Source organism: Acomys minous (assembly GCF_964271855.1).
Source record: "Acomys minous genome assembly, chromosome: 10".
Classification (NCBI taxonomy): Eukaryota; Metazoa; Chordata; class Mammalia; order Rodentia; family Muridae; genus Acomys; species Acomys minous.
The window spans coordinates 66,111,684-66,123,695 of NC_140491.1; the positions used below are offsets into that span (position 1 = coordinate 66,111,684).

Sequence of the window (12,012 nt, forward strand, 5' to 3'; positions counted from 1 at the left end):
GGCCAGCCTGGTCTACAAAGGGAGTCCAGGACAGCCAAGACAGAGAAACCCTGTCTCAAAAATCAAAAAAAAAAAAAAAAAAAAAAAAAGACCAAGGACCAAGAGGAAGCTGTCCCACAGCTGTGTAGAAGGGAAGACGTTGGAGCTTGCCTTAATATTTCTTTGATCACAGTTTAGGGACACGTAGACTTCAAAGTCATTTGTAAATTTGTAGAAGTCCGAGGAGGGGGGGTTACTTGATGACTGGCGGGACCCTGGCCAACCCCATTCCAGTGGAGACCCTCCTGACTGCCCTGCCTGGCTTCAGGGTTCTGCCCCCTGCTGCAGAGTGCAGAGCTTAAAGCTGTAGCATGCATCTTCCCACTGGCATGTCTGTGGCCTGTGAACCAGGTCCCAGCATCCTATAGCTGCCTGAGCCTCAGATGGCCCTGCCTCTCTGTCACACATGTTGGCTGGAGCTGGACGATGCCCCTGATAGATAGGGTCTTCCAGGAACTCAGGGTAGGTTCTGCTTCCTGCCTGCAAGAGCTCCACCCCACCCCACCCCACCCTGCACCACCCCGACCTCACCCCGCCCAACCCCACCCCACCGCCGCCGCTGCCGCCACTGCCGCCACCGCCATATTCAATAGCTCTACGGCTATGTGTTTGTTCCTATCTAAGCTGAAGACAGTCCTTTGACTTCTGCAGCCTGGGGACAGGAGGGGATGGACCAAGTACCTGTCACCACTAACTGAGGCGCTCTCCTTCCTCCAGGCTGTTTCAGGAGCAGAGACAAATACCAGGTGGGCAAAATTGAGGCTTTATTGAGGGAGAGCTAATAAGAAGACCCTGGGGCCAAGGCTTACAAGACATTTAGAAGCCAATGACAGCAGGCATCTGAGCCTCCACAGTGTCACCTGTTGAGGGCTCAGGGGCAGCCTGAGAGTCATCAGCAGGGGGCACAGGGACTGTCTGAGAGTCATCTGTAGGTGGAACAGGAGCATCCTGGGAGTCATCCACAGGGGGCGCAGGGGCAGCCTCTGAGTCATCCACAGGGGGAGTGAGGGTGTCCTGGTCCCCACTCACTGTGGGCAGCACCTCGAATGTCAGAGTCCAGTATTTCAGGAACTGCTCCCTCAAGTGCTCCTTCATGGAAGTGCTGGTTATCTTCTTCGTGATCTCCAGGTAATTGCCATTCTCCAAGGTGTAAGGGTACCAGTGTGTGGGCACAGGTGAGTTGCCCATGTTGGGATCCCTGCGGAGTGAGGAAACACTGAGCAGAGGCCAAGAGATGCAAAGAGACTAGAGCCCTGTGCTCCCAAACAGCTCTGCAGACAGGTTGGCCACCCAAGCCAACCTTCTGATGCTCAGTGATGGTGAGCATGTGCTTGGCCCTGGGGCTGGGTCAGCAGGCTCTTCTGCTCATGTGCAGACCTGCTAGCAAGGCTTGAAGAGAAGGAGTTTGCCCAAGCGAAAGAATGGGACTAGAGCCCAGGCCTAGAGGGCCACAGGGACAGGGGAGCCATCAAGTTTGTTGCCTTTGGTCTTGGGCTCAGCCACACGACTTACCCACTCTTGGCAAAGTTGGTCCAGTATGCAATCATGGCCTTGGAGACAGTCCTGTCTTGGGCCCGGTAGCCCAATGGGGTGGTGAAGGGCTTTCCGAAGACATACTGGAGGTCATCAGCGTGGTCTGCCCCCATCCATTTTGGGTAGACAGGCATCCGTGAAGGGTGGGAAAACAAGTAAGAGTAGGTCTTGGCACTCCTGAGGGGAACAGAGGCAGCTGTGTTAATAGGGGGCTTTCTTGGGAGCTGGGCCCTAGAGAGAGGCCTGGAGGAGCAGAGCAGGGGCTGGGGGACCCCTTCAAGACTCACAGAAACACTGGGGTTTGTTTGTTTGTTTGTTTGTTTGTTTGTTTGAGAAGGGATCTCTTTGTGTAGCCTTGGCTGGCCTGGAGCTCACTAAGCAGACCAGACTTGTCTTGAACTCACAGAGATCTGCCTCCTGAGTGCTGGGATTGAAAGTGTGTGCCTCCATGGCCAGCTCTGAGTGGAAAGTTCTTGATAACAGTAGAAAGAAAAGCTGCGGGCCCCATTCAGTGTTCATGTCTCCACTTTACAAAATATTTGGAGGATTCCTCTTCGCATTATTTGGGGTCAAGGATTTATTTTTCTCCACCTGAGTTCGTATCTCTCACATGATTAGACAACGTATCTACACCCAGAACTAAATCAATTGTTTAGTTAGCCAAGAGATCTTGGCAGAACGCTGCAGTAGCCTAGACAGTCCTCTCCGGAACCTACCCCCACCCCCCCCCCCAACCCCCCCCCCCCCCCCGCCAACCCCTTCCCAGAATCTCACTTGGCATGGGCTCTATGCTGGGCCAGCGCCATCTCCGTGGGAATCAGGAAGAGGACGTCAGTCTCAAAGGCCACCACTGTCTTCTTCTTGGTCTCCTGGGACGGGTCCTGGGCCCAGGACTCAGTGTAGATGTCAAAGGTACTTTGGGCACCCTTGAGCCCCTTGCTGACAGTGTGTCCACTGATGAGCCTGTAGAAGTCCTCCCTGCATGGGGACGGATGAAACAGATGCTGGACCTGCCCTTGGCGTTGACAGCAGCGTGCCTGCTACACTCACCCCAGGACAGCGCCCACCTCCTCACTCTCGCCCTGGGCCCCTGCCGCTCTCCCAGCCCCACAAAGCAAGGCCTATTCTTTCCTAGCTGTCATCAGGGGCGTGCAGTCCTGGACCCCGGACTCCCTGCTCACTCTGTGACATCCTGTTTGGTCTTGTCGATGGCGGGCACGTCGACAGTAGCAAAGAGGTGGCCGTCCATGTCATTAATGCCTGCTAAGTAGTCGATGTCGGCGGCATTGGCATACAGATTGATGGGGTCATCGGGGATGAAGTCTCCATCGACGACAGGGGTGAAACCCAGATAGTGCACAACAGGGTCTGAGTGGGAGAACCAACAGGTTCTTACACCCTTCAATGCCTGCCTCTTCCTCCTCTTGGCCTTTTGTGCTAGACTTGACTTCTTTCTTCCCTTTTCTGACCAGAGCAGGGTTCCTCAACCACAGCCCCATGGACCTTTCACCACATCAGCGTGTGATAGGGGCGACTGTCCTGTGTCCCTAGCCTAACATGCTAGATGTTAGCGGCACCTTTCTCTGGTTGTGACAGGCAAAAGCATTGCCAGCCTTTGTCTCATGAGATTCCACTGCTCCATAGGCTCAGGCTTTGGCATCCTGTCCTCTCCCTCTTTGGTTGTTGAACCTACACCATGGATACGGTTCTAGCCTGCTGGCCATCGTGTGTGAGGCCTGCGTGCCCTCCAGGCTTGCCAACTGGCCAGTGCACAACCAGGCTTTCTCTGGGGGCTCTCCAAAGGAAATAGTTTGAGTGGCAGAGGTGCTCGGAGGTAGAGCCTTTTGCCCATCATGCATAGGCTCTGGGTGTGATCTGTGGTTCAGAAAGAAAACCAAGCCGGGCGTGGTGGCGCACACCTTTAATCCCAGCACTCGGGAGGCAGAGGCAGGCAGATCGCTGTGAGTTCAAGACCAGCCTGGTCTAGAAAGTGAGTCTAGGACAGTCAAGGCTACACAGAAAAACCCTGTCTCAAAAGAAAAAGAAAAAAGAAAGAAAGAAAGGAAAAAATAGAAAAAACAAAAACAAAAAAACGGTGCAAACACTGAGACTGCTAGATTTGTTTTGGAAGAATTTTTCTAGGCTGACGGGCTGCTTCTTCATGTTTGCTGCAGCTCCAGCTGGGAGGACCAAACATCACAATACATGTTTGGAATTTTGCAAAGGACTGTCAAATTTACAAGGAAGGTTAAGAGTCATCATCCAGTATAGTGGCCATGGGTCTGGGTCCACCCATCTCCCTGAAACTGTGTGTGGGTTTCTGCTGTTTGGGACTCATGTTTGCCTTCCTTCCTTCCTTCCTTCCTTCCTTCCTTCCTTCCTTCCTTCCTCCCTCCCTCCCTCCCTCCCTCCCTCCCTTCCTTCTTTCCTTTTCTTTTAGAAAGTATCTCTGTCTGCCCTTTCACTGTGTAGACCAGTCTGGCTCCAAACCCACAGAGATCTGCCTGCTTCTGCCTCCGGAGTGCTGGCATGAAAGGAGTGCACCACCACACATGGCCATGTTTGGCTTCTTAAAAGTCTCTCTGGAGGATTAGAAGAGGCTCCTCTTTACCACTGGGGCCTGCCAGCAGGTGGTGGCAGGAAGTTAGGGACAAGCCCAGCCTAGCACCTTTCTATCTTCTCCAGGAACTCAATCTTGCCCCCACGAAGGCCTCCCGCCCAGCAGCACCCACTCACACTCCTGGCGTTTCAAGGGCAACTTGTAGGCCAATGTCAAGGCCTGGGGATCTGTGATCTTCAGACATCTAGCCATCTTGGCCGTATCATCTGTGGGGCATCCCACTTTCTGAGCAATCTAGGGGGAAGGCAGAGGCAGGAAGTTAGAAAAGGTCAATGATGAGGCTTGGGAAAACTAGGGGTAAAAGACAGGCCCAGGACAGCAGGAAAGGTCTCCCCCAACCCCATCTACTCCTGCCCTATCATGGTTACCTTTTTGGCCCAGAAAAGTGGGTTCTTCTGGATGGCCCAGGGGCTCAGTGCCACACCGCTCTGACTGATGGCTCGCCGGATGAGGCCCTTGTTGTATGGCGTGAGGGTCTGCAACACCCAGAAGTTCTATCAACATGCTGTACCTGGGGGGGGGGGGCTCCCAGCTCTGCCCTACTCGCTCTAACCATCATCCTACGCCCCATTGACTCCCTCCTTTAATCTCGGGGTCAGACACTCCACATCAGAGGACGCCAGACCTGCAGAGACACACTGGCAGCTCCAGCAGACTCCCCAAAGATGGTGATGTTATCGGGGTCGCCCCCAAAGGCTGCAATGTTCCTCTTCACCCAGGCGATAGCCATGTGCTGATCTCGAAGGCCAAAGTTACCTGAGGGTAAGGGGAATAGGCTTCGTGAGGAGGGACCTCAGCTAGAGCCGAAGATGGGTGGCCCAGGGCTGCTACAGAGGGTGGCAGCCCTAACTGCACCAACACCCAGGGAGAGGCCAGGGTGGGAGGCGGAGCTTAAAGGGAAGTAGCAGGGGTGAGAAGCACAGGAGGTAATGTTCCTGGTAGCTCTGCTTGCCCCGTCCCTCCCACTGTTCATCTGTCCCTTGGCCTCTCTCATTTCCTGATGGCTACCTTGTGCTCCCATGCCCCCACAATTCAACACCAGTACCCCAACTCTGTGAAGAAGGTTCTGGGCCTTCCCACGGCTGTCAGAGCAGAGACTGTCTACTGGGCTCAGTGTTCACAGGGTCCAGCACGTCCACTCTTCTGCTCTTAAGGTCAGAGGCTCCAACACACCTGGCAGGTTGGCGTCCCCAGTGCTAAGGAAACCCAAGGGTCCGACACGGTAGTTGAAGGTGACCACGATGACATTGCCCCGCGTGGCGATCTCCTCTCCGTCATACAGGTAGTTCTTGAGGAAATTGGCCCCTTGGCCAGACCCCATAAGGAAGGCGCCCCCATAGATCCAGATCATCACAGGCAGGTTCTGGGAAACTGGGAGAGGCAGACAGGAAGTTCAGACAACACCAGGCACTCTCCCGCAGCCAGCTCACTCGCCCTGTCGGAGCAGGTGCACAGCCCAGGCTGCGAGGACAAGCAGCAGGCACGAGGACAAGCAGCAGGCACGCCTCCCCGCGTGAGCGCTGATTTCACTGCTGCTCAGCTTGCCAGCACCAAATGCAACCCAGACCAGGACCCAGAGCTCTGATGTCAGGGTCAGGTGGGATCCAGACCTTGCTTTCTGCCCTGGGGGACCCAGATGTTGAGATAGAGGCAGTCTTCTTGCCCATAGGTGTTGTCCTGGGTGATAGTGGCCTGTAGGCATCTTTTCTTGAAGTCCTTAGCCTTCAGAGTCCCTACGGGGAGAGAAAGGGCAGGTGTGAAAAGTTACAGCCAGGGCCAGCCCCGCTACAGCCAGCCCAGCACCCAGCACCCACCTTGCCAGCCGGGGTGACGCTGGGGGTTCTCCAGGGTCTTGGTGGTGGCAAAGGGGATGCCCTTGAAGATGTCAACGGAGTCACCACCCAAGAGGCTGAGCTTCTTGTTGACGCCCTCCACGAAGCCGCCTTCTGTGTACACGGCACCCAGCTGCAGGTGAGATACGGCAGGGTCGGGTGAGCTTAGGCGTGGCTAGCCAGAATCCACAGCGGTCCCCTGCCAGGTGTTGGCGGGGTTGGTTCACGTGGAGGGAGCCCTTCAGCCCATGCTCTTCCGCTGAGCTGGGGGGTGGGGGGAGGGTCGAGATCTCGGCCCATGCCCCACAGGTAACATGGGCCACAGCAGTTTCCCCCAAGGCTTGGTGGCAGTCAGAGAAGACTGCAGACTAGTGGCCGATGTTCGGTGCTTTCAGAATGTTCCTGACATAACCATGAGTTTCTGAGGTCTCACTCTCCTTCCTTCACCTCTCCTTGCCATCTTGCTAGCTGGGCACGTCCAAGTCTCCACAGGGCCAACTAGTACTGCTACTTGGTGTCCAGCCTTAACCAGAGGCCTCAAGGCAGGTACTCAAATGCCCACGGTCCCTGCAAACTGAGGTGCAGGGGCTCTCCCCCATGGAAGTCATTGTGTGTCATTCAGCATCCAGTGGGGTAGCCCAGGTCCTACCCACTGGCTGTGGGTTGGTCCAGGCACTGCTTGTTTCTAGACAAGAACAGGCAGACCTTGGGGTAAAAGGTTCCAAGGTCCTGTGTCTTGCTCAGGCGCAGTTTAGAGTGCTCAGGGTGAGGCTCGTGGCTCGAGTACTAAGCCAGGTTCCGGGTCTTCCTGGGGGAGGTAGGAAATGAGTTTCTGCTGGGTGTGACAGTTTAACTCTTTTAGCATGAGATGGTTGGTATCAGACAGCAGTGGAGACTCGTGAGTTCCACAAGCCCATGATGATACCAAAGTGTTACTGCTCCTTGTTTGAGCTGCTGTCCTAAGCACTGCAAGCAGGTCCAGTGAGACCCGAGGCCAGGCAGTCCTTCAGGTGGGTCAGCACTGAGCTAGGCCCAAGCGGCTGCCGCCGGAGGCAGTTCTGCCAGAGCTGCCTTGACCGCCTTAATCAGCAGTCAAGCCTTGGGCATTCTGCTTCCTCCTTGGAATAAATTGAATCTCAGAGGGTCACAGTTAAGGAATGGAGAGCTCGAGAGCCCCCAGCAAGTACATCAGCCAGCCTTTATTTATAAACCTTGGACAGTGGGAAAGGGTTTGTGAGTGAATGTGTCTGATTCGCTAGGGCAGTAACGCGGGAGTCCTATCACAAGAAGAAGGCAGTACTTCATTATCCTATGTGTGAGCGGATGACTTCTAGGTAAGATCCAAGGTCATTTGCTGGAGGCTAGGATCTCCTCAGCATAGGGTAGGGTACTTCCAGGAATTCCCTGTGCTTGTTGAACAAGTTCCTTAGCAGGAAAGGGTCAGGCCTGTAATCTTCCCTGAGGGCTATGTGACACTCCTTATAAGATCTGGGGTTACCAGATGAGGTAGAGTGGGTACCCCGCTGAGAAAAGGGAGTCCACCTTCATAGACCTAGCGCAAAATGGCTGTCTGGAGAAGTCAGACTTCAACCTTATCCTACTATCCTGCTGAGTCAGGGCCCTCCAACCTCATGTCCCCTTCCACTCTGCCTGCATCAGTCCAGGGCACATGGAAGAGTGCTCCTGGGCAGCGGTGACAGTGTGGCCTCCTGCTTCTCCTGTGCAAGGTTTCAGGTAGGGAGAAGCAGGTGGCCTGTGGCTGTAGGCCCAAGCGGGGATGCCAGCAGGCCTTTGAAGAAGCTGGAAAAAGAGAGTAGTCAGGCCAGGCAGTGGTGGTGCACGCTTTTAATCCCAGCACTCAGGAGGCAGAGGCAGGCAGATTGCTGTGAGTTCGAGGCCAGCTTGTTCTACAAAGTTAGTCAACGACAGCCAAGGCTACACAGAGAAACCTTGCCTAGAAAAAGCCAATAAAACAAACTAACAAAAAAACAAACAAACAAAAAGCCAGAGCAGTCAGAGAGATTACAAAGGCAATTAGGTCATCTGAGGTTCCTTGCTACACACACACACACACACACAGGAGTCAGAAGGCAGATATTACCTATCAGAAGTGTGTCTGTGTTGTGGTGGTTGACCTGAGTGCTTCAGGTCAGAGGCCAGATGCAGGGATCCTGGCCAGTGGCAGGATGGGGGTGTTGGCTGGCAATGGAGCCATGCGGAGACTTCTCAGATCCTTCTAACACGTTAAAAGAACTCTCCACAAGAAAGAAAACCGACTTCCTTCCCATGGCGGGAGTCCCAGACCAGCACCCCAACTTCCAAACTCCAGGAGGGGGAAACTGGTCCCAGGACCAAAGACGACAAGCAAGACAAGGGCTGGAGCATGCACCAGTTGGAGAGCAATGTGGTGAGGCGCTGGGGCCTCTGTGCAGGGACCTGTGTCATCTTTCTGCAACTATCGAGCTTTCTGTGACTTGTCCTCAGCACTGAGAAGGATAGTTAAGGGCCAGACTCCACAAGCACCCCCAGAAGAGCTGTGCAGCCCACCCAGGGCACTTGGACGGGGAGCCTTGCATACAGCAGGTAGGTCTCACAGCCCTTCAGGAGGAGCAGGAAACGGGGATTAACTCAGAGCCAGGCCCCTGGTTTGGAAGACATCTCAGATTCCAAAAACAGGATGTGGTTGCTGTATAAAGCATGCAAGGTGCTTCTCGTGGGGAGCCCCCTCTGAAAGGGGAAAAGCCAGGGGCTGTGGGTAGGCTTGCCAGACAGGCACACCTCAAACCACACAGAGCAATAGTTGGGACATCTTGTCACCCTAAATCCCTCCTGGTGTATGAGACTCCAGTACAAGTTTGCACGCTGGGCTCCATGTGAATAGGACAAGCTGGGTATGTGGCCCAGGCAGGACCAGAGCTGGGAGTGCTGTGGGGCTTGCCGGCCTCTTATTCCTTCCCTTTCCCTGTCCCCAGTCTCCAGATCTTTATGAATGACAGAGGGCATCGTAGCCCCCTGCAGGGCTCTGGCTTACCTTTGCGGCACAAGCTGCTGCTAAGCAGCAGGTGAGGCCAAGAAACAGAACCTCCAGGCGCCCCATGGTGAGTGTCTGCCTCTAGGCACCCTTCCCTCTACCTCTCCAGTACTTATAGAACCGGAGCCAAGGTCATGTGCAGTCTACACAGGCGCGCAGGTGTGGGATGGTCCAATTTTTCCCAGGTCAGGCTGGCCCTGTGCATCCTGAGTGGTGGACACAGTACACATGTGTGGGTTACTGCCTACCTGGGAGCAGAGGCAGGTGGCGTAGTGTGGGGGGAGGGGCTCCCAGGGCCAACCCTGGCTGGGGGCATTCTGTCATATTAGGGTTTAGTGTCGCCTTCAGAAAAATGGGTGTGCTTTATTTTGAGATGCTGAATGTCCCCCAACCCTAGTGGGGGATCCACAAGGGACTCCCAAGGCAGAGGTGGCACTGGTGTGGCTAATCCTGGGTAACTTGGAGAACTTGCACTAAAGTATTGGGTAGTGCAGGCTCAGCTGGTGCAGGAGGCAGAGTCCTGGGTGGGGGTAAGGGGAGGACAAGGAGCGCTGGGTGGATGCGGTGGCACAGATGGGAGGGGAACTCCCAGAACAAAACCTAGCATGGCTCACTTTCAAGAGCTTGGTGGCACCTTCTGATAAAGGGTCACATTTCACCTCAGTACCTTGCTGGGGGGATGGGGGGCTCCCTAGGGAGTACAAGCAAAGATTCTGGGGGCACATCCAGGCAGAAAGAGACAAAGTCTGGGAGGAGTAGAGGCACAGAATGAGGGAGAAAGGGGTAAAGTACTGGTCTTGGAGGTGAACGCCGGTAAGAGGTCATCAGAAAGCAAGCCACCATCTTAGGGATATGTACCTTGGCTACCAGGAAAAGTATATCATGGCAACAAATCATAAACCAAGTCTTTTTTTTTTTTTTTTTTTTTTTTTTTTGAGACAGGGTTGGAGCATGTGTAGCCTTGACTGTCCTGGACTTGCTTTGTAGACCAGGGTGGCCTCGAACTCACAGCGATCTACCTGCCTCTGCCTCCCAAGTGCTGGGATTCAAGGTGTACGCCACTACTGCCTGGCATAAACCAAGTCTTAAAAGGCTCCCTTGAAGGAGTTCAGCTGCTTTGGGGCTGCCCATTATGATGAGACACTGACACCGGGAGGGCACAGCAGCTGGTCAAGCACAGCCAATCTCTCCAGGCCAGTAGCCCCTCCCCTCTGGGAGCCCAAGTCCCCAGCTCAGATCACTGCTCCACTTGGGCCAGTGCATGGGAGACCTACACATCCACACCCACAGCGGGTCCATGTGCTCTGCCCAAGCCAGTTGCAGGTCTCTGTGGTGCATAGTAGGTGTGCAGATGAGAGTGGTGGGAGGTGGACAGGAAGCTGGGACACAGCAGAAACGGGGTTGCAGGGAAGACACATGTTGGGGCATGTGCCAGCTACTGATTCTCAGAAGCCGCCTTACAGAGAGCAGTTCTGTACTGGGAGTGCTGGGTTGGGCAATGCAGGTAGCTGAGGAGGAAAGAGGGCAGGGGGGAAGCGGGGGACGGAGCAAAGAGGCCTCTTTGTATGAAGCTTTCGGGATAGTTAGGCTCACAGCAACACTGATCAGGAAGGAGAGTCCCCATGTCCCCTTCCTCAACACTGAGGTGACTTGTCTCTACAGTGACAGACCCACGAGGACAGATCTCTCACACTCCAGTAGTGCTGGCCGCTGCTGACACTGAAAAGACTTATCTGTGGCACAGCAAGTTCTTTTGGAAACTCGAAGGCCACAAATGGATGCTCAGAGCCCACAATCTCCCTGGAAGTCTGGGCTGGCTGAAAGCATCAATGTGAACTGACAGAGGACTACCCAGAAAACTAGCCCCCCAGTGACATAAACACACTGGGATTTAGGCAAGTAATTTTAAAAGAGGGTTGGGTTTTTTTTGGGCAGAGGGTGGGGGGGAGAGGTAGGTAAAGGGGTTGAAGAGAACGTGTTTCCTAAAAAGCAAACTCCACCCTTGATGCCACATAAAGCAGACCTGCAAGCACAGCTCAGGCCAGGAGGCGGCTGCCACTCCCCAGCGGTCTGGCCCTGGTCTCTGCAGGGAACCTCCAACACGACCTTCCTGGCATGACCTTCCTGGCATGCCGAGTGGAGGGTCTGCAGTTCCCTGTCTTGTTTACAGGTGCCCTCGGGTAAACCGGTGTGGTGGGCTCAGGCGCGTGTCAGGGAGAGCTCCCACCTGTGCGAGTGCGGGACTCTTCAGGCAGAACTCACCCCAAGCACAAAGAGCGGAAGCTTCAAAGACCCCAAGCAGTCTTACGCTTTTTTCATGTTACTTTGTCTACTTTACCGGCTGTTAAATGTTTGTACTTCAATGACTTGTGTGTGTCTGTGTGGTGTATGTACACATGAGTGTGGGTGCCCCCGGGGTCCAGAGGGCTGCTGGAGGAACTAGGGAGTGCTGGGAACTGTGTTACTCACCGGCGGTCAGCCTCATGTATTAACTTGTTAACATGGTACTGGTATTTTGTCAAGGTGGGCATAGTGGTACGTCTCTTCAATCCCAGCCCTCAGGAGGTGGAGGCAGAAGGACCTGAAGGAGCTCAGCATTAGCCTGGTCTACACAGTGCATTCCAGGACAGTCAGGCCTACACGGAGAAGCCCTAAAACATTTGGTCAAACGTTATAGATGTTTCATGAGGCTGTTTGTTGGTGAAATGCTGTTTAAATCAGTGGGTGCTGACAAGGCACCTTAGCCTCCAGGTGGGTGGGCTTCATGCAGTCTGCTGCAGGGCTGAGTCAGAGTGGGGATGGTGGATATGCAGCCCATCACTCAATCTACACCCTACAGCTTGCCTTGAAGACCTTGGACCTGTACCTTAACTGTGAGCCAACTGCTTACAGTCAATCTAACTGCTCTGTCCGAAGAACCCTGGCTGACAGGTAACCACACAGCTGGAGACAAGCAC

At 54.4% G+C, this 12,012-nt stretch overlaps 1 protein-coding gene across 1 annotated transcript; it reads right to left on the reverse strand.

Moving 5' to 3' along the window:
* Positions 1-783: 783 nt before the first annotated feature.
* CEL (carboxyl ester lipase) lies at positions 784-9,121 on the reverse strand (the record flags this gene model as incomplete). Its single annotated transcript, XM_084798035.1, has 11 exons — positions 784-1,237; positions 1,552-1,749; positions 2,347-2,550; positions 2,754-2,940; positions 4,309-4,426; positions 4,561-4,668; positions 4,818-4,948; positions 5,366-5,563; positions 5,803-5,925; positions 6,007-6,157; positions 9,056-9,121. The coding sequence occupies 11 exons, from the start codon at positions 9,119-9,121 to the stop codon at positions 856-858; spliced, it is 1,866 nt and encodes a 621-aa protein (XP_084654161.1). The 3' UTR covers positions 784-855.
* Between the last annotated feature and the right edge of the window lie 2,891 nt (positions 9,122-12,012).